Below are 27,810 nucleotides of genomic sequence, written 5' to 3'. Positions count from 1 at the left end.
AGGCAGTGAGGGTGGAGAGAAATCACAACATCCGGCTGCGGAGGCGGGGTGGGGGTGCCAGCGGCCGCGGGACCCGAGGCAGGGGAACCGCTAAGGAGGCCAGCAGTCTCCTCCATCGCTTCCGACCTACGCCCTCTCCAGGATGGGCCGACCCAGGGGGACACACGGCCTCAACCAGCTCGCAGCCGGCAAGCAGGAGGCCCAACACCCCGAGAAGCAGCCCAAATAAACCCCATCGAACAGCCAACCGCCGAGCCCCAGGCTCCCAGGCCACACCCCCGTCTGAGGGCCCAATCAACGTGCTTCTGTGAATAACCGACGCTTCCTTCATTCAGTTACACATCCGGCCTCCTGGGCGTGACCCACGGTCCCACCTCCGACTCCCCGACCGAGGGCTCGGCCCTAATTGACAATTCGACGTCCTACCCAGGTCTAGAAATTCGAACCTCGGAGCCGAACCCCGCCCTCAGGCCAACCAGGAAGGGGTGACGCGATCAGTCCCGTCCCCCCACCCCCGCTCCTCTGAGCCAATCCCTGGCTCTGGAGGCGGTGACGAAGAAGAGGGGGGCTAATGGGAAGACGGCGCGGGGAGCATTCCCTCGGTTATTGGTCGAGTAAAGTAAACAGAGGGCGGGCCGGGGCGGGCCGGCGCCCGGGTGGCCCCCGGGAGGGGGCGGAGAGTGCGCGGCGGGCGGCGGCGGCTGCCGGGGAGGCCCGGGAGGCCGCGGCGCGGTCACTGCAAGCCGAGCCGAGCCGCGCCGCGCCGCGCCGCGCCGATCGCACCCGGCCCCGGCTCTACAGAGCTACCCCGGCCGGCGGCGCGGCCCGGTGGGCCCGGCGGCGCAGCAGCCCATGGAGCTCGAGAACATCGTAGCGAACACGGTGCTACTCAAGGCCCGGGAAGGTGAGGCAGCCGGGCGGGCGGCAGGGCCCCGGGATCGCGTGCACACGGCCTCACAGCACAGGCAGGAGCCCCAGCCGCCGGATCTCCTAAGTCCTAAGGGCCGCGGGCCCCGCGCCCCGAACCCCAGGCTGGCACGAGCCCTTCCGGCCCGTCGCCCTTCTCCTCCGCACCTGCCCCCGGGAGCTGGGGCCCAGGAAGGGGCGGGGGTCAGACCGCCGCCCTTGCTACAATGGGGGAGGGAGGGGTTGTGAGGGGGTGATGGTAGGAGAGAGGAAGGAAGAGGGAAGGGTGAGACCTGAGCCCCAAGAGAGCCTCTCTCAGGCCTCTTCCAGGTGAAAGGCCAGAAGATGCCCCACGTGCCCTGGGCCCAGACCCCTGAACTGCACAAAATTAGCTTTCCTTAAAGGTCAAAGAATGAATGAACAGTTGCGTAGCACAACTCACCCGACTTGGGGAAACTCCTGGTCATATAAACTACCAACAGCACTGTCACTTGTTAGGAACCCCAGGACACTGAAAACGGGTGAACGGGTCATGGTTTTGCTCTCAGGAAGCCCATGACCTACTGGAACAAACGCAGATAGAAATAAGTAGGAGCCCATTCCGGGCTGGTTAGGCTGGGGAAGCCATTCTGGTGGACCGTGTGTGTGTGTGTGTGTGTGTGTGTGTGTGTGTGTGTGTGTGTAGAGCTCCTCATGGCTCGCACTTCAGATGTTATCAGGCACCTGCAATATGAGGGTCCTGGGAGACACTGGACCAGACCTGACCCACACTGCCCTGTGGTCAGTCTGCCCCTCACCTGCCATAGTCCTCCCCAGTAACATAATCAACAGACACCAGTACTGTGCCCCATCCTGTCCAGGGTGCTGGACAAACAACAGTGAACAAGACCTTTCTTTTTAGAACTCTAGGGCCAGGAAATCCTGCGGTTTTTCCACCTTTTGCTGGGCTTCCAGGCTGAAAGAGTCGTCTGCTTTGCCTTTCTGTCCCATTTTACAGGTGGGAAAAAAGGCTCAGACCAGAGACTAATCCCAGATCACAGCAGATTGTAATTGCCCAAGGCCTAGGACACAGAATGCCCAGGACTGTCCGTAAGGAAGCTCAGAGGAGCTCCTATCTGGGTGTAGTACCTGGTGTCCTCTGCCTACCCAGTGTGTGTCACCCCAGTGAGATGCTGCCTGGAAATAGGCATGGCAGGCTGGGTCCCTAGTGCCTTGGGAGCTTGTCTTATCTCTTGTCCCTTACCGAGCCCAGGGGCTGGGCCTTCCTCTCAGCCTCTGGGGGCATCTGCCGATTCTGTTCTGCCTCGTCATCCAGCCAGCCAGGGAGGAGGGGTGGGGAGAGCCCTGCCAGGCGTCCCTTCCTAGGGCTATAGCCAGTTCAGGCCTCAAGCCTGCTGAGGGCATTGCCTTGCCTGGCTATACAGTGTGGGCATCTTTGTCAAGGTCTGTTGGACCCTAAGCAAGGTGCAAGATTGTATGGCCAGATGGGTCTGATGCCTACATTAGGGAATCCTTATCCTGGCTGGTTCTGCCCCTCCCATCTTCATGGCTCTAGGCAAGTCTCTTTTTCCTCAACTTCACTATCCTTTTTTGTGGAATGGTTGGGTGGGATTAGAAAGACTAAAGGATATTCTGATTGGCATTGAGTTCTGAACCCAGACCCATGGAAGAGCTGTGCTAGCTGACAGCTTGGGTCTAGGATCCAGGATCTTTGACAGCTTCCCAAATGATCCGAGTGACCTAAGTCGTTTGGGAAACCCTTGTCATATGTATACAATTGGCACCTAATAAATTCCAGGCATATTTGAAGTGGGAAAGGAACTTGAGTTGTGGGAGCTGTATTCAAATCCTGCCACCATCACCTTCTGGCTCTGGGATCTTGGTCAAACTGTTTCTTTACTCAGAATGTATTTTCTCATGAAATTGGGCCCAATTTGGTAGGACTGCTGTGAGGGTGAAGTGGAACAACACTGGGGGTATGAGCTTTCCCTTGTATTGCCTTCCTTTTCCAGGTGCCCATAAGCATTGGGAGAATTCTAGGTAGGTGGAGAGGAGCCCTGTGGAGTCCTCTGTCAGTTTCAGGACAGGATATTTGCATGTGACTTTTCTGCTGCCTTGATGTGGCTGGGAGGAGGGGGAGGAGGAAGTAACTAGTGGGGGAAGCAGGACGATGGAGGGTTGGGTGAGGGACCCGTGGGGGTGGGGGAGGAGTTCCCCTTCTGGGGAGGCCTTGCCCTGGGTTAGGGGTGGAGGTTTATTGCTCACTCACAGTGAAGCAATGACTGTGGGGTACAAATGCAGGCTGCAGAAGGGCCACCATCAGGTTTCTCAAGGGGCCCCTGCAACACTTCCTCCTCCAGGCAGCTTCAGTCAGGGAACCCATTGAGGGACTCAGCCCCGCTCCCCCCCCCCCCACCCAAGGCAGCTCCTCCACCTATACATACCTCCATCCAGGCTAGATGGAGATAGGGATGGGGAACCTGAAGGGAAACTGAGGTTAGAAAAGGCAAGTGGTTGCTAAGGTTGCCACTAAGTTGTTGGACCTGGGCCCACTACTTGCTATAGCCTCCTGAGTGCTGGACACAGACTCCTGACCACTCTCATAATACCTCTGAAGGTAGCTTTGGACTTGAAAGACACAAAGAGAAATTGAGGGTCATTGAGTGCAAGTGATGGGCCAAGTGTGAATTGGAGATCCATTCCCAAGTCTGAGAGGCTAAGACTCAGGCCCCTCCCGCCTTTCTCAACCTGATAGCCCACAGGCCACATCTGGCGGCTCTCTGACATGTTTTATTTATTTGGCTGCAGCAGTTTTTTTGTTTTGTTTTGGGTACCAGGGATTGGACTCAGGGATGCTTAACCACTGAACCACATCCACAGGCCTATTTATTTTTTATTTTGAGACAGGGTCTTGCTAAATTGCTTAGTGCTTTGCTAAGTTGCTGAGGCTGGCCTTGAATTTGTGATCCTACTGTGTCAGCCTTCCAAGTTGCTGGGATTATAGGTGTGTACCACCCCACCCGGCTTCCCCCCCCCCTCAATTTTTAATCAATGGAACCAGCATTTCATGTGTTAGTCTAGATTTCTAGCTGCTTTTGAAAATTCAGAAGAACTGGGCAGAGTGGGCCAGCATTCTGTCTAGCTACGACCAGTAAATCATCTGGAGTTGTGTTATAGCTGCCCATGGTGGAAGGGGCATTCCCTGGTGCCTCTTCCAGTATGAGTAGCTACAACATCACACTCCCCACCACTCTCTATTGCCTCACATCTGGCCCACATTTTCCCTACCTGTTGGGTTCTGAAGGCATTTCAGCTGCTACTGGGATGTCCGCAGCTATAGACAGGAGATCAGCTAGGTAAAACGAGGCAAGCATCAGGACCGGGAAAGCCCCTGTGTGCAAGGCAGGAGAGGGGGAATCCTGAGTGCCAGCCCTCATGCTGCCACCTTGCTTATGGGCAAAGAGAAGCACAAAGAATAAAACTCTGATGCTCTCCTGATAAAGGCCTGTGAGCTTCTCTGGTAGCACAGGCTGCTGTCTATCCTTGGCATCTCTCAAGCTTGTCCCACATGACCTGGAATTGTTCTCTTATGGGCTTTGGCTTCCCATCATTCTGACACCCTTCTCTAATTTCTTCACCTGGGAAACTCCTACAGACTGGCTGGGGAAAACAACTGAAGCTGAGCTCCTTGCTGGTGTGGTCTTGCTGCCCCTCTTGGCTCTCCCAGCCCCTAACTGGAGGGCCCAGGAGGACCATGTGTGTTTTGGAACATAGCAAGGGCATGCTAGAGTGTGAGGAGGAAGGTCTCCCAGGCAGCCTGTGCCCTGAAGGCCTCGGGACCACTCTGGTGATTGAGTGGAGGCGTACTGGCAGCCTGACTCAAATGAGACCCAGCATCTGATTGCTTCTACAGGTGGTGGTGGAAATCGAAAAGGCAAGAGCAAGAAATGGCGGCAGATGCTCCAGTTCCCCCACATCAGCCAGTGTGAAGAGCTTCGGCTCAGCCTCGGTGAGGCCCGGGTGGACTGGGGGCTGCTGGAATGCAGGGGACCAGTAATGCTAGGGGAGCCTCCTCTGAGACTTTGCCCTACAGCATAGCGGCAAAGTTAGGGGGTCCAGTGACCAAGAAGGTTGAGGCTGCACCACCCAGTCCAGTTTCAGTTCCTGGACTTGAGATGGGTGAAGGGCAGAGGGAGAACAGGGACTGACTAGAGTTGGTTGAAGTGGGTGTGGAGAGGAGGGCAAGGGCAGATTGGGTGCAATCTGAGAGAAACCAAGGAAGTGCCAGTCCAGGGGAGCAGGGCCCACAAGTACAGAGGGAATAGTTCCCAGGTTGACTGGGTTAGGAGCCCCACACCTGTGCTCATTAGCGCCACCTAGCCAGCCCTGGGGGATGCCCAGCAATGCCATGCAGTGTGACAGGGTTACTTCTGCAAGAGGACAGAAGGACCTAGGACTCCAGTTCCTGCTTATTTTGCTGGAGGCCCCAGGTCTAAGCAGCACCTATGATTTGCCCAGCTCCTCTGATATCCCGTATGTGGGCTAAGAGTGGGCCATGGTTGCTTCCACTGCCTGGGAAGGAGGCCCAGCTGAGTGTGCAGGAAGCCACAGCTTCCTCTCGCACTTTCGCCAGGCAGGCAACAGGTGTGGGCTTGGCCCAGCTGGGGCCGGAACTTCACAGACCGCACCCAGCCCCAGCACTGTGACATATACAAGTTGTGTGAACCAGGAGACTACAGGGGGAAGGAGAGGAGGCCTGGACTCTGAAGCTCAGGCTCCTGGCTGTGTGACATTGAGCTAATAAGTTAACCTCTCTATGCCTCCCAGTCCCAAGTATGTTGAAATAGCAATAGTGTCCACCTCGGGGTTGTGGTAAGGTTTCTAAAGGAGATAATGGCTGCCACGCTGGAGGGCTAGAAGCTGTTGTTGGGGCCCAGGGCCTGGCAGTATGGGCAGGAGCATCCTGCCAGTGAGCTCCAGGTCTGTGACCCCAGCAGCTCCCATCTCGGCCTGCAGAGCGTGACTACCACAGCCTGTGTGAGCGGCAGCCCATCGGGCGCCTGCTGTTCCGTGAGTTCTGCGCCACGAGGCCTGAGCTGACCCGCTGCACTGCCTTCCTGGACGGGGTGGTGAGTGCAGTCTGCCCTGGGGCCCAGCCCAACTCTGAGGGCAGATGGAGGTCCCAGCCACTGTCCTATTTCCCCACACTTATTGCTCCACTCAAACCCCAAGCTGCCCTACCTTCTACCCTGCAGGCTGAGTACGAAGTGACCCCTGACGAGAAGCGGAAGGCATGTGGGCGACGGCTAATGCAGAATTTTCTGAGCCACACGGTGAGTGAACAGTGATGGAGAGATGACGGCGGCTGGCAGGGCTCAGTGACAACAGGGAGAGGAGTGACCACAGCCTGGGCAGTGAGTGCCTTGGAGCTGCTCCAGACAACACTGTGGGCATGGAGCCCAGGGGGTGGGCCAGGGCCAGACCCAGGCCAGGCGGGCTGCCAGCACTTCTCCCTCACCCGGCCTCGAGGGGAGTAGCCAGAAGAGAGTCCAGCAACCCGAGACCAGCTAGTGCACCACCCGACTGCTGCTATCCCTAGTGCTGGCAGAGATGCCTGGCTCTGCCCCGGGAGTGAGCAGCCATCCAACGGAGCCCCCTGCACTGACCTATCCTGGCCTGTCCCCAGGGTCCTGACCTCATCCCTGAGGTTCCCCGGCAGCTGGTTACTAACTGCGCCCAGCGGCTGGAGCAGGGGCCCTGCAAAGACCTCTTCCAGGAGCTGACCCGGTAAGCCACCCTGCCCTCAAGCTTGAAATTGTGCCCCAAAGAGGGGGCTTCTGTGTGCCCAGAGGTCTGGCCTTGACCTTGGTAGTTTGTAGCATCCTTAGTTTCAGCACAGGATGAACATGTCTCTCCTCAGTGGGTTGGCGGGAGGGTTGGCCAAGGATAAGGCTTTGTGGGCTGAGCATGCACATCACAGGAGGCCTGGGCCATCAAGCTGAGAATCTGGAGTGTCAGGCTGACCTTTGGGTTGGTCCTTCCAACAGGCTGACCCACGAGTACCTGAGCATGGCCCCTTTTGCCGACTACCTCGACAGCATCTACTTCAACCGATTCCTGCAGTGGAAGTGGCTGGAAAGGTGAGTTCCTGCCGAATTGGGCAAGGACAGGCCAGGTTGTGGAGATGCTTCATGGGCCTTTGCTCCCTTATCTGTTGCCCACAGGCAGCCAGTGACCAAAAACACCTTCAGGCAGTACCGAGTCCTGGGCAAAGGTGGCTTTGGGGAGGTGAGTGGCCAGGCCAGTGCCCTTGGCAGAGTACCCTAGTTCAAGCCCTACACTACCAGCAAGAGCATGACTGGCCCTCATGTCCTGCTTCTACCTGGCCACAGGTATGTGCTTGCCAGGTGCGTGCAACAGGCAAGATGTATGCCTGCAAGAAGCTGGAGAAAAAGCGGATCAAGAAGCGGAAAGGGGAGGCCATGGCACTAAATGAGAAGCAGATCCTGGAGAAAGTGAACAGTAGGTTTGTAGTAAGTACAGAAAGGAGACCTCTCCCTTCCATTCGCCATGCTGGCTCATCCTGCCCTCAACAGGCATAAAGTTCCTTGCCTCTAACAAAGGGACTACCCTCTCCCTGCCCTGCCCCCTCTGATAACACTTCCTTGCTCTGGGCGATGCCAAAAGAGTATTGACAGGCCAGAGTATCCTAAGGAGTGACACTCAGAAGGATATTTTGGGCAACTGGCATTAGCCTGGCCCTTGGGTGCCCCACAGCTCCTACCTGAGGTTTCGGGTCCCCTGGCCACAGGTGAGCTTAGCCTATGCCTATGAGACCAAGGACGCACTGTGCCTCGTGCTGACACTGATGAATGGAGGCGACCTCAAGTTCCACATCTACCACATGGGCCAGGCTGGCTTTCCTGAAGCACGAGCTGTCTTCTACGCTGCTGAGATCTGCTGTGGCCTAGAGGACCTGCACCGGGAGCGGATTGTGTACAGGTGGGGAGGAGCTGCCTCAGGCAGTGGTGCCGGGGCTTGGCCCTTCCCAGCAAGGGGCTGCAGCTGGGTACAGTTGAAGGTAGGGGCGCTGAGGCTGCGGATCGGGCCAGGCAGTAGAAGGATGTTGGTGTGCTAGGGCTGCGACCACACACGACCTGGGCCAGCTCTGGGCCCAGCACTCTTCTTACACTGAATGGACTTGAGTGGCTCAGACTTAGGTTTTGGGGGCTGGCTGACTCACTTGAGAATCTTGATTTTGACAGACTTCTTTGTGTGGCCTTGAGTCAGTGAGCTCTTTGCTCCCTACACTATTCCTTTGGAAATGGCAGACTGCCATTTCTAACTCACAGGCTGGCCCAGTAGTGGAGAGCTCTGTTATTATAGTTGTTGCTGATGAGTTCATTTGAGCCTCCTAACGACCCATGAGGGGATGGATAGGTAGCCCCATCTGACAGAGGAAAGGTAGAGTCAGCCACAAACAGGAGAGAGCTCCTTGACACCAGCTGTGAATGAGACTGCTGGTGGTGTCTGTGGAGTCCCCCACTCGGGGCTGCCTTTTACTTGCCTACAAAGTTTCTTGGAGTCCTAGCTTGGTAGAGCCTTCATCTGTTCTCCTGAGTCAGGGCTACTACAGGAGGTCAGGGACAGGGCTCCCTCTTACCCTGACACCAAATAGGTCCTAAACATTGCTCCACATCTAATCCCAGGGGCCAAGTGAGCTAGAAGGGACTGGCCCTGTGTGGCTTTCTAACAACCTAAGTAGCACCTGACCCTGCTCTTCTCTTCCCACAGGGACCTGAAGCCAGAGAACATCCTACTGGATGACCACGGTGGGTGGGGCAGCACAGAGGTGGGGTGGGGTGGGGTGGGAAGGCCTGGCCTATTAACAGGCCTTCCTACTTCTCCCCACCCCCATTCAGGCCACATCCGCATCTCTGACCTGGGACTGGCTGTGCATGTACCAGAAGGCCAGACCATCAAAGGCCGGGTGGGCACCGTGGGCTACATGGGTGAGTCTCCCTGTGCCCCATCACACAACCTCCTGGGTTCCCTCAGTGTCCTGGGTCTAGCCCACCCACTCCTGTATGGAGGACTCTTGTGCCTTAGGGAGTAGAGAGCCCACATTGGTGTTCTTCTTTTGTAGATGAGGAGACCAAGACCCAGCCAGAGTCTCACATTGTGAATCAATATCATTCATTCCCTAAATACTTATGAAGCACTACTCTTGGCTTGATCTGCAGGTGGCTACCAGGGAAGGGGGCGAAGAGAATCGAATCTGTTGCCCTCCCTTGAGTTGCCCATGCTTGGAGTAGGCATCCCTATCTGTGGTACAGACCAGTGTAGGGCCCAAAATGTGACCCCACAGTGGACATAGTCCGGGCTCTACAGGCTCCACCCCTTGCCTGTCCTGTGCCCTTGGGCTATGCGGTCCACTTCTCCTGCCTCTCTTCTACTGCAAACGGATTATCTGTACTGCCTCCCGGTAGCCTTGAGATGAAAAGAGATAGTAAGTGGAGGGGAACTCCCAGGTGCCTTCCCCTGGCTGTTTGAAGGGATCAGCAAGTAGGAGGTTCTGCCCTCTCTCTTTTCTCCCTTAGGAAATCCAGAAGCTGCAAGCCAATAGCTACATGGGCCCCATTTGTCATATTTGTATTGAAGTCAAATTGTTTTTAAAACAATTCTAATTGGTTGCCAACATTTCATAAGCCAGACAGCTTCATATAAAAATGATTTCTGGGCTGGGTTTGTAGCTCAGTGGTAGAATACTTGCTGAGCATATGGAAGACCCTGGGTTTGATTCCTAGCACCACAAAGAAAAAAACAAAACAAGACCTTGGGATCCTGGGTGCTTCTGCAGGGCCACATCAACTCCCTTTGATGGGGTGTGTGTTCTATACTCACCAAGGTCACTATCAAGTTGATGTTGCCTGCTTGGCCATTGGGTATTTGAGTTGATCCCCCAATTTCATGGGCATTCTTGGGGCCTGAAGGGTCTGTTCCCTGCCACCTACCCAGCCCTGGCTCCTGTGCCCCTTGCCCAGCTCCAGAGGTGGTAAAGAATGAGCGGTACACATTCAGCCCTGACTGGTGGGCATTAGGCTGCCTCCTGTATGAGATGATCGCAGGCCAGTCGCCCTTCCAGCAAAGGAAAAAGAAGATCAAGCGGGAGGAGGTGGAGCGGCTGGTGAAGGAAGTGCCTGAGGAGTATTCTGAGCGCTTTTCCCCGCAGGCCCGCTCACTCTGCTCCCAGGTACTGCAGCAAGGGGGAGACCTGACTGACCAGGGCTGGAGTTGGGGCACCTCACCAACCTGCCCACCCAAGGGCACCCTGACCATCCCTGCCCTGCCATAGCTTCTCTGCAAAGACCCTGCGGAGCGCCTAGGGTGTCGTGGGGGTGGCGCTCGAGAGGTGAAGGAGCACCCCCTTTTCAAGAAACTGAACTTCAAGCGGCTGGGAGCTGGCATGCTGGAACCGCCCTTTAAGCCTGATGTGAGTGCCTCCCACTCCTGCTGAGGGCAGGGCCAAGTAGGGCTGGGGCTGGGGTCCCGTGGAGTAGTGGTCAAAACATCTGCACTGCAGATGTTGGAAAATCCAATCTTATGACTTAGCTAAGTATACATACACACACACACTTCACTCGATTCATAAGAATGGAAAAACCGCAGGATAGGTTTGGCTTTTGGCATATCTGGATGGAGGGATAAAGGTGGGGTGACTCCAGTAGTACTGAAGGAATTCATTTTTCTCCCTCCACAATGTACTGTTGATTATATAGTCTTCACTGTCAGGTGGCTCTCCCCAGGGCGTGGCAAGAGTGACCTCCAGCAGTTCAGCCCTACATCCTTCCAGTTCAGTCTTCCCCATAGATAGAATTTCTTGCCTAGAGATTTCAAAAGAAATACCAAAGGGGAAAAATCCTCAGGCTGATGTTCATTGCCTCTGATGGCTCGGAGAACCCTCACTGATCATCCCTGGATCACATACCCAGTTGGACCACTGAGTGGGAGTGATCCATCTCCCAAAGGAAAACCCAGATGGAGGTGCCAGTGGGGGGATTTATTAACTATCTCGTGGGTCAAGCACCCTGCAAGCAAAAATATCTTCTAGTCATCAGATTCCAAGTGGCAGAAGCCCAATGCAAACTTATTTAAGTCTAACAAGGAGTTTATTGGTTCCTTTGGCAAGAAAGTTCCTGAGTAGGGTCAACACCAGGGTTTCATGCTGTGTTGCCAACTCTCCATCGCTTGGCTCTACTTCAACCTGTTGACTGTATCCCTCTCTCTGAATTCAGGCTACTTTGTGTGTAATATTACAGGAAAGGTTCTGATTGGCCAGGATTAGGGCATGTGTTTGCTCTATAAAGATTGGGTCCTGTGGGGCTGAGGTTGTGGTTCAGTGGTAGAGCATTTGCCTGGCATGTGTGAGACCCTGGGTTCAATCCTCAGCACCACATAAAAATAAATAAATAAACAAAATAAAAATATTGTGCCCATGTATAACTAAAAACAAAATTTTTTTTTATAAATTGGGTCCTGTGATTGACAGTTCATCAGGAGCACTGGGGAGACTAGAAGGTGATAGGCAGGCTGGGTTGATTGCTGCCAGCCACATTTAATTTTACAAATACATGAGTGCTCAGACCTTGAAAATAATAAGGTCCATAGGACCCAAGTCTGTCTTTATTTTCTATCGAGAAGGCACACCAAAATAACCAATAAATTAGAAAGAATTTCAGGTACCGCTAAGTGCAACAAAGAAAAATAAAACAGGCTAAGAAGGCAGAGAGTGATGGGGTGGGGGCATCATAGTTTTAGACAGGGGGATCTTTGATGGTTAGGCAGAAACTGGAAATGTGTGAGGGAGAGAGCCAGGCCAAGATATGAGCATTACAGGCAAAAAGAGCAGCTAGGTGTTGAGGTCCTGGGGAAAAGAACAGTCTAGTGTGATGAAACACAGTGAGGAGACCAGTGTGCCTGGAGCAAATATATGCAGGGAAAGAGGAATGTGAGCCCCAAATGACAGAGCTTTGGAAGTTTGAGCAGGAATGTAAAGAGTAGGGAGTGGGTCCATGGAGGGTGTGGGTATAAGTGGGGAGGCCAGCTAGGGAGCTGCTGCCTCTGTATCTTGTGTAGTAGGTCTCCATGGAATGCTGAAGCGTGGGTATTGTCCTGGGCTAGCACTTGAACCAAGTGGGCCTGACTTCCATCAGCCTACCTCTGAGACTGCTTCCTATGCACATCATCTTAAGTAACCTTGAAATAATCTCACTGCTTGTGGTCTTTAGTTCAAAGTTAGAGATAAAATCAGTGCCTTGGAGCTTAATGTTTTAGAAGCAATAAATGAAAAGCAAGCTTGATGATGATGTATTTTTTTAAGAGCTTTATTGAGGATTAATTCACATACCATACAATTCACACATATAAAGGATGCAGTTCATTGCCTTTTATTAGAGTTATACAGACATTACCACAATAAATTTTAGAATATTTTCATTACCCAGCCAAAACAAAAAACCCTATACCCACTAGCAGTCATTCTCCTTTCTTCTCTCCCCCAGTCCTTGTTAATCACTAATCTACTTTCTGTCTTTATATATTTGCCTATTCTAGATGTTTCATATATGTGGATGGAATCATAAAAGATATGGTCTTCTGTGACTGGCTTCTATTACTAAGCATGTTTTTAAGGTTCATCCATGTTAGCGTATAGCAATATTGATAATATTCCATTGTTTGGATAATACCTCATTTATTTATTTTTCTCCTTTTATTTGGTTTGTTTATTTTATTTAATTAGTTAGTTTATTTTTTGGTACTGGGGATTGAACTCAGGGGCACTTGACCACTGAGCCACACCCCCAGCCCTATTTTGTATTTTGAGACAGGGTCTCACTGAGTTGCTTAGCGCCTCAACTTTTTGCTGAGGCTGCGTTTGAATTTGTGATCCTCCTGGCTCGGCCTCCCAAGTCACTGGGATTATAGGTGTGCACCACCGTGCCCGGCCTTATTTATTTATTTTAATGTGGTGCTGGGGATTGAACCAAGGGCCTTATGCATGCTAGGCAAGTGCTTTACCACTGAGCTATCTCCCCGGGCCTAACTCATTTGTTTATTCAAATCAGTTGATAGACATTAGAGCCATTTCCACTTTTTTGGTTATTATGAACAATGATATTCTTTTTTTCTGAGATGGGTTCTCATTGTGTTGTCCAGGGTAGTCTTGAACTTGTGGACTCAAGGGATTCTCCTGCCTCAGCCTTCTGAGTAGCTAGGTCTGCAGGTGCTCACGACTGTGCCTGGTTGCTATGAACATTCCTGTACAAGTTTTTGTGTGGACAGATGTTGATATTTCCTCTTGGCATATACCTAGGTATAGAATTACTAGGTCATATGCTAACATGATTTACCTTTTAAAGGATATTGTCAGATTTTTCAAAAAAGTGGATGCACCATTTTTTCAAAAAATATATATATTTTTAGTTGTAGATGGATGCAATTTTATTTTACTTATTTATTGATTTTTATGTAATGCTGAGGATCAAACCCAGTGCCTCACATGTGCTAGGCAAGTGCTCTACCACTGAGCCACAATCCCAGCCCTATGGATGCACCATTTTACATGATGATGAGGAGATATGTGCAAATGACCTGAAGATTAAATCCAGGGCCTTGTGTTTATTAAGCACAGCCCTACCACTGAGCTATACCCCCACTTTCATGATTATTATTATTATTTTTTTTTTTGGTGCTATGTATAGAACCACTGAGCCACGTTTCTAGCCCTTTTTATTTTTTATTTTGAGACAGGGTTTCATTATGTTGCTTAGGGCTTCACTAAGTTACTGAAACTGGCTTTAAAATTGCAATCCTCTTGCCTCAGCCTCCCCAGCCACTGGGATAACAGGCATGGGCCGCCATGTCTGGCTCATAATATTTTAATTGACATCCTTAATGGTAGGATTTGAAAGACAGCATAAAGATGGAAAAGAAAGTGGCTTTCTGATGCTAAGGTACAGGGGCCTGGGGAGATTGTTGTAGACTCATTCTGGCCCTCTGGTTGGCTATGAGGGGGGATGGAGCAAGCCACTGGACATCTCTGGGTGGAAACCCATCCACTTCAGGCCCAGCATAAGGAAGCCAACTGAGATTCAGCGTGTAATTCTCCCTAGCCTGCACTCCTCACCTCCAGGCTGGTGAGGGAGTGGCCCAGCATCAAGTCTGTACACAGCCACATTCAGTCATTGATCAGTGAGGGATAATGAAGCCAGTTTACACAGAAAAAGGACTGCTGTGCTTAGCAAGTGTATGGGGTACCTGGTTGCTTACTCTAGACCCCAGATTCTGCTGGTATTGGAGCAGAACTAGATCAAGGGCCAGAGGGAGAATCAAGGCTGAGCTGCCTTCCTTGTGTGTGTGTGTTTCCTATCTGATTATTTCCTTTGTGCCCCCAGCCCCAGGCTATTTATTGCAAGGATGTTCTGGATATTGAACAATTCTCCACAGTTAAAGGTGTGGAGCTGGAGCCCACCGACCAGGATTTCTACCAGAAGTTTGCCACTGGCAGTGTGCCCATCCCTTGGCAGAACGAGGTGGGGGTCTGCCCTGTTGGGATGGGATGGGTTCCAGGGGTCTGGCCCTGGGGGCAACTCTCTCAGTTGCCTGTTTCTCAGTAGATGGTGGAGACTGAGTGCTTCCAGGAGCTGAATGTTTTTGGGCTGGATGGCTCAGTTCCTCCAGACCTGGACTGGAAAGGCCAGCCGCCTGCACCCCCCAAGAAAGGACTGCTACAGAGACTCTTTAGTCGCCAGGTAAGCCCTGACAGTGTACTAACTGGGCCCCCAGCCTGGCTCTAGGGGACACTGGTGGGAGGCAGAGCCGGTGCCCGCTTGCACTGGATATGGGCATCCTCCAGCCCTGCCAGCGGTGCCCAAGGTCTCTGGCCTCATTCCCACCTGTCCCCTACCCTTGGCTGGGCTCATGGCCTCTTTTCTCTTTCCAGAGGTGAGCAGTGTGGGCTCCCCGTGGGTTGGCCTTCCTGCCCGGCCTTGGGGAGCCCCAGGCAGCCCTTCCATGGCAGAGGAGAGATGTGGGAGAAAGAAGTCTGGTGCCCGCTCCTCTATCCCCTTCCCCGCTGCTGCAGTTCCCTGCACCCTGTCCCCTTCAAGCTGCTAGCCTTGCTTAGCTGCCTGTCTCCCCATGCCATGCCTTTGGACAATGGCCTTGCCCTGGCAGGTCCTGGGGTCTCTCTAGTCCAACTTATTTTATTTTTTTGCCGGAAGCCTATGCCCTGACACCTACCCATGTGTGGCCTGATCTGCTGCTCCAGGCCCCTCATGGGATCCTCTTCTCCAGAACATGACCCCAGGCAGCTCCCAGCCTGCTCAGGCAGAGCTGGCCCCTTGCGACATCACAGGTGGTTAATGGCGCCCACTCTGCCTCTCTCCCTCCGTGTCTTCCCTGTCCCTCCAGGATTGCTGTGGGAACTGCAGCGACAGTGAGGAAGAACTCCCCACCCGCCTCTAGTCCCCAGCCTGAGGCCCCCACCGGCGATTGGCGGTAGCAGCTACTCTGAACGCTGTTTACAGTTTTGCACAGTGGTCTTCCCCATTGTCCACTCAAGTCGTGGCCTGGGGAACACAGCCGGAGCTGTCCCCAGTGTCCTCTGCCCCTCAGCCCCTGGCCTGGCTGAGTTTGGCAAGGACTGGGCCGTCCCTGGGACAAAGGTGCGTCCCTTCAGCTCTTCTCCGGAGCTCGGGGCTTTCTGTATTTATGTATTTGTACGAGTGTCTATCGCAACCAGAGCGCTCTTAATTCCCACCCCAGACTGGCGCCCTGGCTTCCCCTCCTCTGTGCAGCCAGCCCTGGTCAGGAGAGCTGGGAGCTGGCAGAGGAGTTACTGCCAAACGAGGCTTCTCAGGCCCAGCTCAGATTGCCTGAGGCTGGGCCAGGCCACACCCTTGAGTCCCCAGCACTGCACTGGCCACCACCAACCTCCAAATGACAGTTGTGCCTGCCCCCACTGTCCTGGGCTCAGGCCACCACCATTTCAGACCCAATATTGTCCCTTCAAGCACTTGTTAGACTGGATCTGGGGCTTCAGTGTCCCCTAGGCCTGTGCCAAAGTGTGACCAGAGATTGGGCTGACCATGAGACCCATCAGTCCACTGCCCAGGTTGTCCCAGATGGGTCTTTCTCTGCCTTCCAGCACCCAGGGCACTTTGTCTCTTATGCTGGGCCCTGTCCTGAAGACACCTCTTCAGAAATGCTCCAGCTCAGACCATAGGAGGGTGTGGGGTGTCCCTGGCCAAACCTCCATCATTCCAGAATCTCTTCATAACAACAGACACACGTGCCCAGCAATAATCCGCCTTCCCTGTGTGTGCCCATGAGGAGCGTGTGTGTGTATATGTGTGTGTGTGTGTGTGTGTGTGTAACTGTGTGTGAAGGGGGCAAGGTAAGGCTGTGCCTGTGCCCTAGGTCCCAGCCCTGGTCCTTCCCAGACTGTGATGACCATCCTGGTCCCAGTGTTAGAGTAACATGGGATTATAGGGCCCTAGATTTTCCATATTTAAAGCCAATTTTTATTACTCATTTTGTCCAATGTAAGCTGCCACGTGTCTCTGTGAATACAGTCTGAGCACAAAACTAGCCAGCTGCCCCTGCCTGCCTCTTTCTTGCTTCTGGTGTTCGAGGGGATCTTCCTGCTTCTCTGGTCCATAGAAGTAAGAAAGGTTTGGAGGTGGACCTGGTAGGGCTATGAGGGGCTGCCCTTCCAAGTCCCTAGGACAAATCTTAGGGTAGACTTTGCAGGTAGCCTTGGTGTGGCCTTTGGGCTCATCCACTGGTGTTTCTCAGCTTCCTAAATGGGATGGGGCCTGAGGAAGGAAGCCTCCGTTCCCCCTGGGGTGTGGATTTGACTGGTCTGCTTTTGAGCTTTTCAAAGCCAAGGTGACCTGCCTTAATGTGAACTTGCAACAGCTTAGGGAGCCAGGTGAGAGCTGCTATTAGGAACACTTGTCTCTGGTCTCCTAACTTGGCCCCCTGTTATGTACCTGGCCCTGGGTTGGTGCATGAGACCCATCTCAGTTTTGCCCTTGAAACATTAAATATGGGTGATGATACTGGAAAGAAGGCCTTCAGGGTTTCTGTAGGTAATGGTTAGCCAGGCTTGAAAGAGAGGCACATGGAGAACAAAAGGGATTGGGGAGAACATTGCAGTGGACCACCTGTGTAAATACTTAGGGGCGAGAGCTGTTTGATTACAAGTTTGTCCCAGACTGCAAACCCATCACTGCTTGGTAGCTTTCCAGTGTCCCCAGCCACCAAGAATGCCCTGTAAGATTTGCTTCTTACCTCTGGCCTAAGTACCTAGGGCTGCAGAAGCCACTTGAGCTTTGCAGTTGACAGTTGTGGGTTCAAGTTACAGCCTTGGCAACTTTTCAAGCTGGCTTTGCACAGGCCCTTCCCTTAACTAGGAAGATAGTTGTGATGGCTATCACCCTGCAGGGCCGCTGGGGCTGTAGCTCAGTGGTAGAGCACTTGCCTAGCGTGCTTGAGATCCTGGGGCCTTCGGTTCAATCCTGAGTCCTGAAGGAAGAGACCAGCAGCTAGTAATCACTTGATCACTGTCAGGACTTCCAGCTAGAGGAATGGGTGCTGGTTACCAAGCTTAGCAACTATCATAAGAGCAGCCAAAAGATGCCCAGCACCAGTTCAGCAGAAAGGGCCCCTTATTGGTGTATGGAGTATTTGCTGGGGTTGCTCTAGGTCTCCCATGGGAAAATGACCATTGCAGGGTGGGAATTGAAACCAGGTGAGAATAGGAAAGCCAGATCATGTTCATGAGGCATGAGGTTGGGGCCTGAGGTGTATTTCTCTTGCTGCACCAGGATCTGCTTGGGGGTGAGATGGGGTAGATAGGAATCAGACCCTTCCCAAGCTCCCCCTTGAGTGAGGAAAGAATCTACAGAACTTGACTAAGGTCAAGCTCACCTGAAATCCTTACAAGAGGAAACTCCCAGAATTCATTTCCCAATAAGTCTTTGCTAAGCTCAGCTCTACTGTGGGAACTGGGGACCCAGATGGAAATGAGGTCCCTGCCAGCTTGGAGCTCAGTCTGGTAGGCAGGAAGACATGAGAACAGTGACACCTAGTGTGATCAGCACTGCAACAGAGGGCTGGGGCTGGGGGGCAACACCAAGCAGGGAAAGCCCTTTGGCCTCGAAGATGTCAGAGTTGGTACTGTCCAGGACACAGGACCATATTGATGGTCTTAGGGCTGCTAGTGGTTTAGAATGGCTGAGCATGGGGCAGGGTGAAAAAAAAGAAGTGGCTGCAGCTGAGGTCAATGCTTTCAAATCTCTAGCTTTGAAAGACATGTTAAGGATGTGGGGCCTCATCTGGCAGGTGAGGGAATCCCTGAAGGGTTTTGACTGGTTGTGTTGGTTTGTCCCAGTAGCTATAGAAGCACCCCAAGTTTCCCTTGAGGAACCCCTTCTCATTCTGTGTGGCTTAGATGGTGCTGGGCTTGCACTCTTTGCATATAGGTACACTAGACATACCTAGTGTGTGTGACCTGGGGAGGAATGGCACTGTCTTCCAGATAACTTGATGTTAAAGGACATAGGGGAGCTCAGACAAGAAGGGCCAGAGGTATTAGTTGCAGACTCCCTTCTCATCAGGAAAGTAGATGGCAAGAAACACTCATAAGGCATGACTACCAGAAACAAGATGCTAAGCCATTTGTCCTTTGGCGTCATGGAACCAGACTCAGCCCAAGGAGTCCCAATAGCCAGGCTGGAAACCTGCTCAATGTTCAAAGGGGGAACAGAGTACTTGGGTTCAGAGGTGTCCACCATGTTGGTACCCAAAGTGATTGGGCAATGACTTCCTCCAATGGAATCTGGGTGTTCATATCCAAAGAAAAAGGAACAGAAACTGGGTAGCCACTTGGAATAATCCCCTCCCCCAAGGCATGTACTCCTGGATTGGTTCACTGCTGCACACTTGGCCAAACGAATCCAAAAAAAGAATCATTGTGGTGTTTTTGGTCTGCTTGTTTGCTTTTTGCTAGAACTATTGGGAAAGAAAGGGAGTTCTCTTTCCTCTGGGGATGAATAGCAGGATATAAGCCTTGGAGGTCTCCCGACTACTTGGGGACAACTTGTCCTAGGATGATGCAAACAGGAGAAAGTAGATGGCAAGAAACAAATACATGCCCGATGCTGTTACTGAAACAACTAGAATCAAATGGAGAATCTAGCCCTTGATTTTCATTTCCAGTTACATGACACAGACCCTGTGGGCTCAAGCCTATATATTTTAGAGTCCTGTCCCTTGAAACCTCAACTCCCAACTGATATGGTGATGAAGAGTTCTTTTGGTAGATCACCCTAACTGTCATAGAGAAGCTGGAGTAGAAACAGAACTAGGTTAAAAGGCCAGGGCACCCAGATTCATAGTAGCCTCTATCAGGCCACCTCAGGGTGGGGCCCTAGGATCATCTCTTTCTCATGGGGCCAAGGCTATAGACTCAGCACTTGTTCCTTCCCCCTATGTTTTTTCCTAGCAGGCAACTGGTGATGTGCCCTGCTGGGGACATCTCAGGTGTGTAATGAGTGGAGAGGGAGCCACACTGCTAGAACCCCTGCCCGAGGGGCGTGTGTGCAGCGCCTGTCATCATGTGGCCAGGACTTGCACTTGTGTGTGCTGTCCAGGTTGAGCTGTGTGCGTGTTGGGGTTCCTGACCTCAGCTGATTGGTTGAACATCCACCGTGTGCGACCCATATGTGCTTTGGGTCTGCTGCCGTGTCCGGCGGGGCAGCCTGTTGCCAGGAGCTGGGTGGCACGTGCATGCTCTGTGCAGTATGCCCTCGGGGGTGTGAGTCCAGTGCCCCAGGGCTTTTATTCTAGGCGCGGCAGGTGGAAACCGCGTCCTTCCCACCCACTACCCTCTCCTGGCAGCCTCCTCGGCGGCGTGTGGCGGGGGGCGGGGGGCCCTCTGCTGGCTGCCGCGCGCGCGCACGCCAGACTCGGCACGCGCCGTGTACGCGCCCGTGCGCGCGCCCCGCGCCTCCAGCCCTGCGCTGGGAGCCGCTTTCACTGCCACTGTCTGTTCCCCGGGGCCGTCTCCGCTGCCGCCTCCCCCAGGCCGGGGGCTCTGTCCTCTGGGCCTCTCTCTCCAAAGCAGAAGAACGAGCTCGAAGAAGATGCTTGGGCCCGTGAGTACCGCGGCGGCTGCGGGCCGGGCGGGCTCGGAGAGCGAGCGGAAGATTGTCCCAGGGATGAGCCCCTCTCCGAGGGCGGCTCTAAGCCCTGGCCCGGGTCGCCGCCCAGGACCCGGGCCCGGGGCCGTGGGCAGACCCTCCCCCAGCCAGCACTGGAGGGAGGAAGGGAGGGAGAGCGCCAGTGAGCGAGGGAGCCTGAGCGGGGCGCGAGCCGCCACCAGTTCGCTTGGAAACCGTTGCCACAGTAACGGGGTTGCGCTCCCCGGCAACGCGACTGCGGGGTAGCGACGCCCCCTCCCCCCTTCCCCACCCCACGCGGGGCCATAGCCCCTGGCGCTGGGGAGGGAGAGCGGGTGCGCGAAGAGGGGAACGTGGCCCCTCTGGCGGGTCTGGGTGTGCCTGCCTCCACCGCCCGTCGAGGGTGGGGGTGGGGGGCGAAAGGCTCCGTGGGCACGAGCTGGTTCCCACGTGGCTGCAGTCGTCGCAGCAGGGCTCCTAGGGTGGCTGCAAACGTGGAGGCGGCCCAGACCCTGGGCCTGCCGTGGGAGGTGGAGGCATGGAGGCTGGGTCAGGAGTCTCGGTAACCCCTACTCCAGCACCCAGGCCTTCTCGGGTTCCCTTGTGACTGTGGCCTGCCCCGGTGTTGTGTTCCCCAGAGGTGATGTTCCTTATCAGGAGAGAGGAAAGAAGCTGTCATCCCTCCTTCTCCTTATGGCCACGGCATGTGCCAAACTGCCCATGAATTGACTGTGGGTCTCTGCTCAGTGTTCCTAGCCACCATTCTCCGGGAAGGGGTGGAAGAGGAGTGGGCAGGAGCAGAGGAAAGGACATTGCTGACCCAGGGAAGCTGAAGCCCAGGCCAACTGGAAGCGACCCAGCCCATTGTCTGGACCACAAGTGCCCCTTTCTTGTCTGAGCACAATGCCTCGACTATGCTGGATGGCAATCAGGTTGGCTGGCAGAGACACCAGTGCCACATGGAGGTGCTGGTCCTCCAGAAGAGCTCCTCTGGGAGGAGAATGGCCGCTGAGTCAGAGGAAATGACCTCTGGCTCCCCTCCCAACCTTCCCTCAATGGGTAGTAAGCTGGAGAGAGAAATGGCCCCCCTATCAGCTTTTCAGGGCCTGACTCAGCAGATACCAACCCCAACCACAATCTTGGGATACAGCATCTATGTGACCACAACCACGCTTGGGTTTCCTTTCCCATCTAAGGAAGTATCCTGGTCACCAGAGGTGACAGGTATCTGGGGCATTTGGGGCCTTGGCATAAGATGTCATTAGATGGGGGCTGCTTGGGAAGTCAGGCCTGAGTCTCTTGTAGGCAGGGGAACCTTGGGAATTAGTCTTTTTTCATTCTTTCCCTGTTCTGTGTGGGACTTATGTTGAGCACTCTTCGTCCATTATCTACTAATTCTTACAGCTATTGTGCAAGGTAAGTTTATTATCTTCATTTTAAAGGAGGAGACTCTGAGGCTCAGGGAGGTGAAGTGACTTGCCCAAGGTCATACAGCCAGTAAGTGGTAGAGCTAGGTTTCCATTGAAGATTTCTCTGCTAGCAAAACCCTTCTCAATCTGCTAGACATAGCTTGGGTGACCCAGGCAGAAAAGAATCCTAGAGCCTCCCAGAGGATCATTTTGTTGTCGTTCCTTCACATTCTTCCAGTAAAGCAAGTGTCTCTCAAGCTGTGACACACCTTTTCCTTCTTCCTTCCAGATTCTTACTCCCTCAGATGCTTTATAGGATTGTGCTGCTACCAGCCTGTCTTCTTCCCTCCCTCCATTTTCTTTCTCTGGCTGAGTCCAAGCAGTGAGGGCTGCTTCAGGCCCCTGGGAAAACCCTGAGCATCTAGTCTTTGGTTCATGGGCTCTGTGTCCAAAGCTTATGGTCCTGACTGTGGGAGAGTTTAGCAAAAATGGCTCCAGGCAGTGCTGGACCCTGTGGTGCCCAGTCTAACTCAGAGGTTGTAAACCCAAATGCTTTCAGGGGCCCAGAGGCTGGGGGGCAACAGGATGAGTGAGGTGAGCCTCAGTTTGTTTGATGTCATCATGTAAGGTGTGGACTTGGTATGACCAGATTGTACCTGCTTTTCTAGATGAGCCAGAAATCTAGACCTTCATACAAAATCTGGTTTTTAAATGTTGATAGGATATTTTTAAAATAGACTATGAATCAACAAAACATCCATGAGTTGTGTCCAAGCTGAGTATCATGAGTCTGAGGCCTCTTGTCTGGTAAAGTGAGGGCAGTTTTTGCTGGAACACCCTCAGGCTGCATACAGTATAGTACCATGGGCTGGTTTCCACATTTGAGCCTCTCTGGCTGCAAGGTACTGGTGTTTGGCCACATGCAGCTGTGAACATTGGTCTTGAAGTATTTTCATCTTCCTCATCAGTTGTGCTTACCCCTTGGCACTGTCAGGAAGGTTATACCATCGCTACGCTGTGGGCAAAGAAACTTAAGTTTAGGGATGGGAGTAGCCAGAATGGATTTGAACCCAGGGCTACCCTACTCTTGCTCTATGTGTTAAACCAGACTGCCCCCACTACCTTGTGGCCGCCTCCCTTGGAAGGAAAGATAATTATTCCCTCACTGAATGAGGGGATGGAGGCACAGGGAGCCTCCAGAATGAGGTTTTGGTAGGAAAGTCTGATCTTTGAGTATCTTGCCTCACAGCCCCCAAGTGGGCCAGAGCTGAATCTAATGGACATGAGGCCTTTTTACACACAAGCCCATTGGGGCCCCAGTCTCTATTCTTCAGTTTGCAATTTCTCAAGCCCTGGATTCCTAGGCCACTGCCAGGGATGACTCACAGAGATTCTACCTGCAGGCCAGGGTGCCAAGCCAGTACCTTAGCCTTGCTGGAAATGATACAGTGGCCAGCTCCATGCCTGGCTGACTTGGGGAGCTGGGCAAGTTCTGCCATCCCTCTGTGACCTCAGTTGTTCTGTCCTGGTGTGGGAGAGGTGCAAAATGTTACCAGTGCCTCTCGGAAATGCCCTTCCTGCCATGAGAATGGGCTTTGCAATTGCTATAGCTTCATGAACACCTGACTCTGTGGCCTGAGTGGGACCTAGCTCCTTGTTGCACTTACATTCTTGACTGTAGAGCGAGGTGAAAACAGCCGCCTCCTGAATGTTAGTGAGATCACGACTGTAGAGGCTGATGGCATGTGCAAGGCATGTAAGACACGGTGACAGTCACCTTCCTCCTCCACCTGCCCTCAGCGCCTCACACCACACCTCCTCCTCCCTCCTGTCTCTGGGCCTCATGTCCAGGACTCACCCAGAGCCCCTGCTGCCCGGGACTTCCTCTCTGCTCCAGAGCCCTTGGTGCGAGCCTCCATGTCATCTTTTCCTTTTATTCATAGATATATGAGCGCTTGGTTTGCTTATAACCCACCCTGCGAGGGCTGAGGCTGGGTGATGGCTTCTTTCTCAGTGACATTTTGGTGAATGACCGACATTTCCCAGGAATGAATTGGATGCAGACCCAGCTCCTGAGGTGTCACTGTCCTACAGCTAAAAGACCAAACAGGTAACTGGACACCTCTAGTCATTCCTTCAAGAAGTGGCTTTTGAGCTACCATGTGCCAGTTGATCAAAACAAACGAAGCCTCTGGTGTTGGACACAAACTACTCCAGAACTTTCTGGTCACTGGGCTTCATTATCTTCCAGCTGTTGGGGTGAGGTGGCTCAGGGATGACTTATCCAGAAAAGAATGACCAGAGCCCAAGCAACCTTGCAGGGGCTCATCCTGAAGGCTCTGATCTGGGTCCCAGGATGCTCCTTTGGATCAGCAACACTGGCTCAGCATCTGTTGGGAATCTGTTAGAAATGCAAACTCTGAGGTCCCACCCAGACCTACTGAATCAAATGCTGTGAGTGGAGCCCAGCCTTCCAGTGGTTAGGATGCTTGTTCAAGTTTGAGAGACACCAATTAGAAGCATGTTAAGGCCAGGATTGTCTCCTGAGATGGTGGAAAAGCATTGGAGGGTTCAGAAAGGAGAGAGCCTAGGGGAAATGGGCAATGTGGAGAACTGGTTGACTAGGCAGGGGTCCGGCATGATGGTGCAATGGTAAAAAGTAATAGTGACCTGGCCAGGGCACTGGCAAGAGGACCAAAGGGTGTGGATACTACCCCAAGAATAGGAACAACAGGCTTTCCTATCTGGAGTGAAGGGTGGGCCCATTGCTGAAATAAAGGACCCAGTAGCAGATCTTTGGAGTCTAAAGTTGAGGGGCCAGGGTTTTTCATGCAGCAGTGTAGCCAGGTTCTAGAATATGAGATCTGTGGTCCTTGGATGTTATTTAATCTCTTTGAACCAAGTGTTCTCATCTGTCAAATGGAGAGAATGCTAATCTACTTCCTAGGATTGTGAGCTCTTTGTGCAGCCCCTAGGCAGGCAGCACCTTAGAGAGACATATCTCTGCATCCCCAGGTCAGAAGCTGCCATCATCAGGACTAAGGGTTTTGTTCATCTCCACTCCCTTGGCGTGGATTAGCTCAGTCTTTACTGTAATCATTGATGAAGAAACTGAGTCAGCATGAGTGTTAGGTAACACTGAGATCTCACTTTTGTCCCCCTACTTTGGTTCCAGTAAGTGTGGCCTAAGAAAACTGTACAAAACTATATACCCCAAAACACTACACATAAATCAAGATGGAATCCTAAAGAATGTTCAAATAACCTGCAAGAATGTGAGGGGGGGGAGGACAGAAAACAAAGATGGCAGACTTAAGAATCAGTTCATCTGAAGGGCGGGGCTCCTAACAGCAGAATTGGACAAGTGGCAGGTGTTTGCTTTTAACAGTCTGAAGGGGTGAGGCAAGAGGAGTGGCTGAGGGAGGGCAAGAGGCTGGCTCTGAATTTGAAGGGCTCCCCAGACAAGGGCAAGAGCTTGCACAGAGGCATGGAGTGGTAAAGCCTTTGGGGGAGGCTTCAAGAACTTTGGTCAGGTCAGTAGAGCCTTTTCAGGTCTGAATGAATCTCTCAGTTATACATACTGAATACATATTATGGACTAGATGATTATATGCTGAGTCTTCCTAGGAGGAAGGCTTTAGGCTGGATTGCAGCCCTTGTAAAAAGGCATCAAATCCCCATCCTTCAAACTGGGTACTGGAGCCAGACTAGGATCAGAGGGCCCTCATCTGTAAGACCTCAAGCAGGAGGCTTCCCCTGACCCACAGCTGCCTCATCTGTAAAACGCAGCAATGATTCTTACCTCCTGGCTAAGGGGTGGCAGTGGCACCTAGCAGATTTGGAGTGTGGCCTGTCCTGGTCTAGTCTAATGCACAGCCTGCTGAGCTGAGCACCCGCAGGGTACAGTCCCTGTTTTTCATTCCCTGTAAAGTCTGAGGCCAACATCCCATCTCTCCATCCTGTAGCCTTCCCTTCATTTCCCTTCGCTTTTCCATGGCTGCTGTGACTGGTAGACATGTGCTCCAGGGCCTTGGTGGGAAGGAACAGGAATGCACATTTTGGCTACTAACTGGCCAGAGTGCCCAATGCCCCTGCAGCTGCCAAGTCCTGCTGTATTGACTGTTCACGAGTACTGGGCTTTTCATTTATACCTCACTCATCACATAGGCACAGTATTTGGACACAGTTTGAATTAGACATAGGCTTAATTTTAGCTTAATTTAGCTGTGTGAACTGGGATAAGTCATCTCCCTCTCTAAGCCTGCCTCTTCATCTGCCAAAAGGGCACAACCACTAGTGACGAGGTGGTGTGGACAATCATGTAAGATTGTGCATAAAAAGAGAGAGGAACAAGTCCTGATGGTCTTGAAAAATTTTTAAAAATACCTTTTATGTATTTATTTTTAGAGACAGGATCTTGCTATGTTGCCCAGGTTGGCCCCAAACTCCTGGGCTCAAGCAGTCCTCCCGTCTCAGCCTCCTGAGTAGCTGGGACTATTGGCCTGGGTAATTGGGCCTGGCTCTTGACAGATATCCCTAATTTAGCTAAGCCCAGTTAGTTTCAACCCCAAAAGTGCCTTTTCTGACCCAGAGCTGTTCCTGCTCTGCGGACCAGGGGGACCTCTAGTTAGTGCCAGTTCCTCAGAACATTCCTGTTCCTGAGGGCTTAGAAAAGGAGAACAACAGATTTAATTAACTGCCAGTGACTGGCAGCATCGTGTTTTTATCTGGGCTGCCGTCGCCATGGCAGCCTCATGGCGGGGTTGTGGAGGGGGCGGGCAGAGCTATTGTTCCTGCCATTGTCTGTTCTGGAACGCAAGCCCAGGAGAAAAGGACTGGCACGGGCACCAAGTGGCACATGGCTGAAGGCAGCCATAGAGTCAGACAGGAGCCATCTGGGGGAAAAGGCTGGCCTCGGGGTGGTGGGAGGCTCGTGGTCTGGCATCCTCTCAGCTTGGGGCTCAGGCAGACTGTGGGCCCCAGAGCTAAGTGTATGTCCCATGCCTTGGGCTTGCTGAGGGTAGGGGGTCCTTGGGGTCCTGGAAGAGGCCCATAGTGTAGCTCAAGCAGCAGCATTCCCCCACCCGGCTCAGGCTAGGATTTTGTGTCCAGGCCTGTGTTCAAATAGGCTCTGCCACTACACAGTGAATTGCTTCTTCATTCTTCACCTGTAAAGTGGAATACTTCGTTACCCCAAAAGATTGTACGTTAAAGCTCCTGGTATGAGGCATCCAAGAGGGCTCATTTCTGGTCCATGGGGGTTGTCAACAGTCCCCTGCTGCTCTTCCCTCGAAAAACCAGGGCTCCTTCCTGACTCAGGATGCAGGGTTGCCCTTCTCAGCCCTGGCTGTGGAGAGGAAGTGGAATTAGAGCAGACGGTCTGGAGTAAGTGTAGGTCCAGGTGAATCTGAAAGACAAGCTTCCAATTCTCATCTAGTTTTCCTTCCCTCTGCAGAGAAGGAAAGGAATTGGGGGAAGGGAAATGGCAGCCTGGAGATAGAGTGGCAGAGCCAAGTGGGGCTGCGCATGGGTAGGAGGCGGGGAAGCCGAGTTGGAGCTGGAATCCGGCAGGCAGGCGGAGGCGCCTAGAGGAAAGGAAGAAGGCCTGGCCCACGCCTGGCGCCGCGTGTCAGGCGCAAAGGAAGGACCAGAGGCACACAGTGGCGGTCGGACCCACCCACCAGCCGGAGCGCCCCTAATGGCGCCGGGAAGATCAGGAGGCCGCGAGTGCAAGGCTGAAGCTGGGCACCGGCTGGGCTTCTTGTGGGGCTGGAGGAAGTGGACCGCCCTTTGTTCACTCAAAGCGACCGCGCCGAGACTCCTCTTCAGCGCCCTGGAGTCCACAGGTCTCTGAAAGCGTTTCAGAGCAGGGCTAGCCTGTGGGTTTTAGGTGGAGAATCTCGCGTAGGCTCAGCGACCAAGCCTGGCCTTCGCGCGCCCCCTGCTGGCCCGCCGTGGGTCCGTCAGCACGCGAGCTCGGCGGCGGCGGCCGGGTTCTCAGATCCGGGGAAACCCTACCGGGGAAACCTCGAAGCGTGACGTCATCGCCAACGGTGACGTCACCGGGCCCCCGGGGAGTGCGGGGGATCCCACGGAAGAGGCTTCCCCGGGACGACGCGAGCGCGGGCCGGGAAGTCATCGGGAGCTGCGGCGCGGCTTCACTGCCCCCTGTTCCTGCCCCGCAGGTCCCTCGCGGCCCAGGGTAAGGGACGCCCCCGCTCCGCCGGCGCCATGGGAAGGAGCGGGCG

General features: G+C 53.3%; 1 protein-coding gene across 6 annotated transcripts; it reads left to right on the top strand.

Moving 5' to 3' along the window:
- Positions 1-767: 767 nt before the first annotated feature.
- On the top strand, positions 768-27,810 carry Grk6 (G protein-coupled receptor kinase 6). 6 transcript variants are annotated; one of them, XR_013344043.1, is made up of 17 exons: positions 768-904; positions 4,820-4,915; positions 5,923-6,035; positions 6,162-6,239; positions 6,593-6,693; positions 6,954-7,046; positions 7,131-7,194; positions 7,299-7,439; positions 7,718-7,908; positions 8,701-8,738; positions 8,829-8,918; positions 9,951-10,159; positions 10,262-10,399; positions 14,361-14,498; positions 14,583-14,717; positions 15,379-15,632; positions 27,748-27,810. XR_013344043.1 is itself a non-coding variant. In XM_077801366.1 (17 exons), the coding sequence occupies exons 1-17, from the start codon at positions 853-855 to the stop codon at positions 15,467-15,469; spliced, it is 1,770 nt and encodes a 589-aa protein (XP_077657492.1). In that variant the 5' UTR covers positions 768-852; the 3' UTR covers positions 15,470-16,554. The 6 variants fall into 6 exon arrangements, 5 of the variants coding, with proteins under 5 accessions (XP_077657492.1, XP_077657483.1, XP_026253941.1 ...); XM_077801366.1 differs by lacking the exon at positions 27,748-27,810 and adding an exon at positions 14,831-14,832 and having other exon boundaries at positions 15,379-16,554; XM_077801357.1 differs by lacking the exon at positions 27,748-27,810 and having other exon boundaries at positions 9,957-10,159; positions 15,379-16,554.

Source organism: Urocitellus parryii, chromosome 1 (genome assembly GCF_045843805.1).
Source record: "Urocitellus parryii isolate mUroPar1 chromosome 1, mUroPar1.hap1, whole genome shotgun sequence".
NCBI classification, from domain to species: Eukaryota; Metazoa; Chordata; class Mammalia; order Rodentia; family Sciuridae; genus Urocitellus; species Urocitellus parryii.
This window is presented reverse-complemented; position numbering and strand designations above follow the sequence as displayed.